This window comes from Cynara cardunculus, unplaced genomic scaffold (genome assembly GCF_001531365.2).
Source record: "Cynara cardunculus var. scolymus isolate 2C unplaced genomic scaffold, CcrdV1 Un_Scaffold_8178, whole genome shotgun sequence".
NCBI classification, from domain to species: domain Eukaryota; kingdom Viridiplantae; phylum Streptophyta; class Magnoliopsida; order Asterales; family Asteraceae; genus Cynara; species Cynara cardunculus.
In genome coordinates, this window is record NW_020204032.1 from 7,509 (window position 1) to 9,727 (window position 2,219).

Below are 2,219 nucleotides of genomic sequence, written 5' to 3' on the forward strand. Positions count from 1 at the left end.
CTAAAAGCAAAAGTACCATAGGGACATGTGAAATTGGTCTTTTCTTGATATTCGGGTGATATGGCTATTTGGTTATATCCGGAGTATCCATCTAAAAAGCAGTAATACTCTTTTCCAGCCAACCTGTCTAACATCTGATCATTAAAAGACAAGGGAAAATGGTCCTTTTGAGAGGCTTTGTTTAGCCTACGATAGTCCATACATATCCTCCAACCAGACACTATTCTTGTAGGGATGAGTTCATTCTTGTCATTGGTGACTACAGTAAACCCTCCCTTCTTTGGGACACACTGGATTGGACTAACCCAGGAACTACCGGCTATTGGAAAAATTATTCTGGCATCTAGCCATTTCAAGATTTCCTTCCTCACTACTTCTTTCATGACCGGGTTCAATCTCCTTTGAGGCTCTATAGATTTGAAGTTCTTTTTATCTAGGATGATCTTATGTTGACATATGGAAGGACTAATCCCCTTTAGGTCAGGAATGGTCCATCCTATGGCTTTGGTGTGCAACTTCAACATATCTACAGGCTTCTTTTCTTAATGTAAATCTAGGGTAGATGATATAATGACAGGTAATTTACCTTGCTCTCCTAGATATGCATACTTCAAGTGAGATGGGAGTTGCTTTAACTCCAGATCAGGTGGTGATATTATAGACGGGGTAAAATTCTTAAGCTCACTATTGTCCAACAACTCAAATGCTGCAGCATCAGATGTGACATCACCTTCTAAATCCTCAACAGTATCATCATCTATCTCAACACTATCCTCCTCCTCTAGCTTACAGGCCTTCTTAACTCCTTCCTCATAGCACATTGTATCAATCTCAGTAACTCCTGAGCATTCCTCTAAGTAATCAGGGAACTTTAAGGAATTAAAGACATTGAATGTGACTTTCTGATCTTGGAGTCTCATGGTTAGCTCTCCCTTTTGGACATCAATCAAGGTTCCACCAGTGGCTAAGAAAGGTCTTCCTATGATTATGGGAATATCTTTATCAGCCTCAAAATCTATGATGATGAAGTCAGTCGGAAAGATGAATTTGTCAACCTGAACTAAAACATCCTCAATCTTACATTTTGGATAAGCTATGCTTCTATTGGCCAATTGCAAGGTGACAGTGGTGGGTCTAGCTTCTCTTATGCCTAGGGTGTTGAAAACAGACAAGGGCATAAGGTTGATACTAGCTCCTAAATCACATAATGCCTTACCAATCTCCTTACCACCTATAGAACAAGGAATAGTAAAACTCCCTGGGTCTTTAAGCTTAGGGCGTATTTTGTTGGTTAGAAGCACACTACATCCTTCAGTAAGAGCTACGGTCTCATATTCGGTCCATTTCTTCTTCTTATTGAAAATATTTTTAAGGAACTTGGCATAACTGGGCATTTGCTCTATAGCTTCAACAAGGGGTATGTTGATGTGCAATGCTTTAAACACTTCCAAAAACTTCTTAAATTGTAGTTCTTTCTTTTGGTTCCTTAACCTTTGGGGAAAAGGAACATAAATAGGAACTGGCTTTATGATGCCTTTGTTTGGTTACCGGACTTCGTTTCTATTATGCAAAGACCTTTGAGAAATTTTACTTCAAGACCTCGGTTGCAGAACTGACTTATGCTTAATAGATTGTGCTTTATTCCTTCGACATAAGCCACTTTGCTGATTGAAACTTTTCCTTTGTCTGAGGATTTCATCGATGAAGGAATACCATATTTCATTGGGGACTTGAAATGTTTAGGTTTCTTGTTCCCAATGTTTTTTGGTGGTTCACAACTTATTTCTCATTCAGATTCAGAATCGAGAAAATCTCTTGCTGATTTCTCAAAATCAAATTTTACTTGAATGGGAGCAGAAGATGTAGGTTCAGAGGTTGATGCTTTAGTTTGATCTTCTTRAGGTTTCATCAATGTTGAATTCGATGAATTCTCAATTTCACTTGATTGATTCATCGGTTAATGGTTCCTCATTTGGATTTTCTTTTTCATCAACTATACTTGCTAATGAAGTAGATTTGTCAGGCAAAGATTCTGATTTGTCAATAGGGTTTGTAGCGATCTCTGGTTTTGAATTGTCATTAGTACAAGTACTTTGCTCATAAACCACATTTTCAAAATTCAGTCTTGAAACGATAGTTTTTCCATCGACTTTAACTCTCTTGAAATTAGCTTTTGGTTTTGGAGAGAAGTCAGGTTTTTGAATGCATCCAAGTTTGAA

The 2,219-nt window shown here is 37.9% G+C and overlaps 1 protein-coding gene across 1 annotated transcript; it reads right to left on the minus strand.

The window, feature by feature from the left end:
- Window positions 1-586: 586 nt before the first annotated feature.
- On the minus strand, window positions 587-1,394 carry LOC112505062 (the record flags this gene model as incomplete). The annotated part of the gene is made up of 1 exon (XM_025109018.1): window positions 587-1,394. A coding segment is annotated over exon 1 (808 nt), but the record flags the coding sequence as incomplete, so codon positions are not given.
- Window positions 1,395-2,219: the final 825 nt, after the last annotated feature.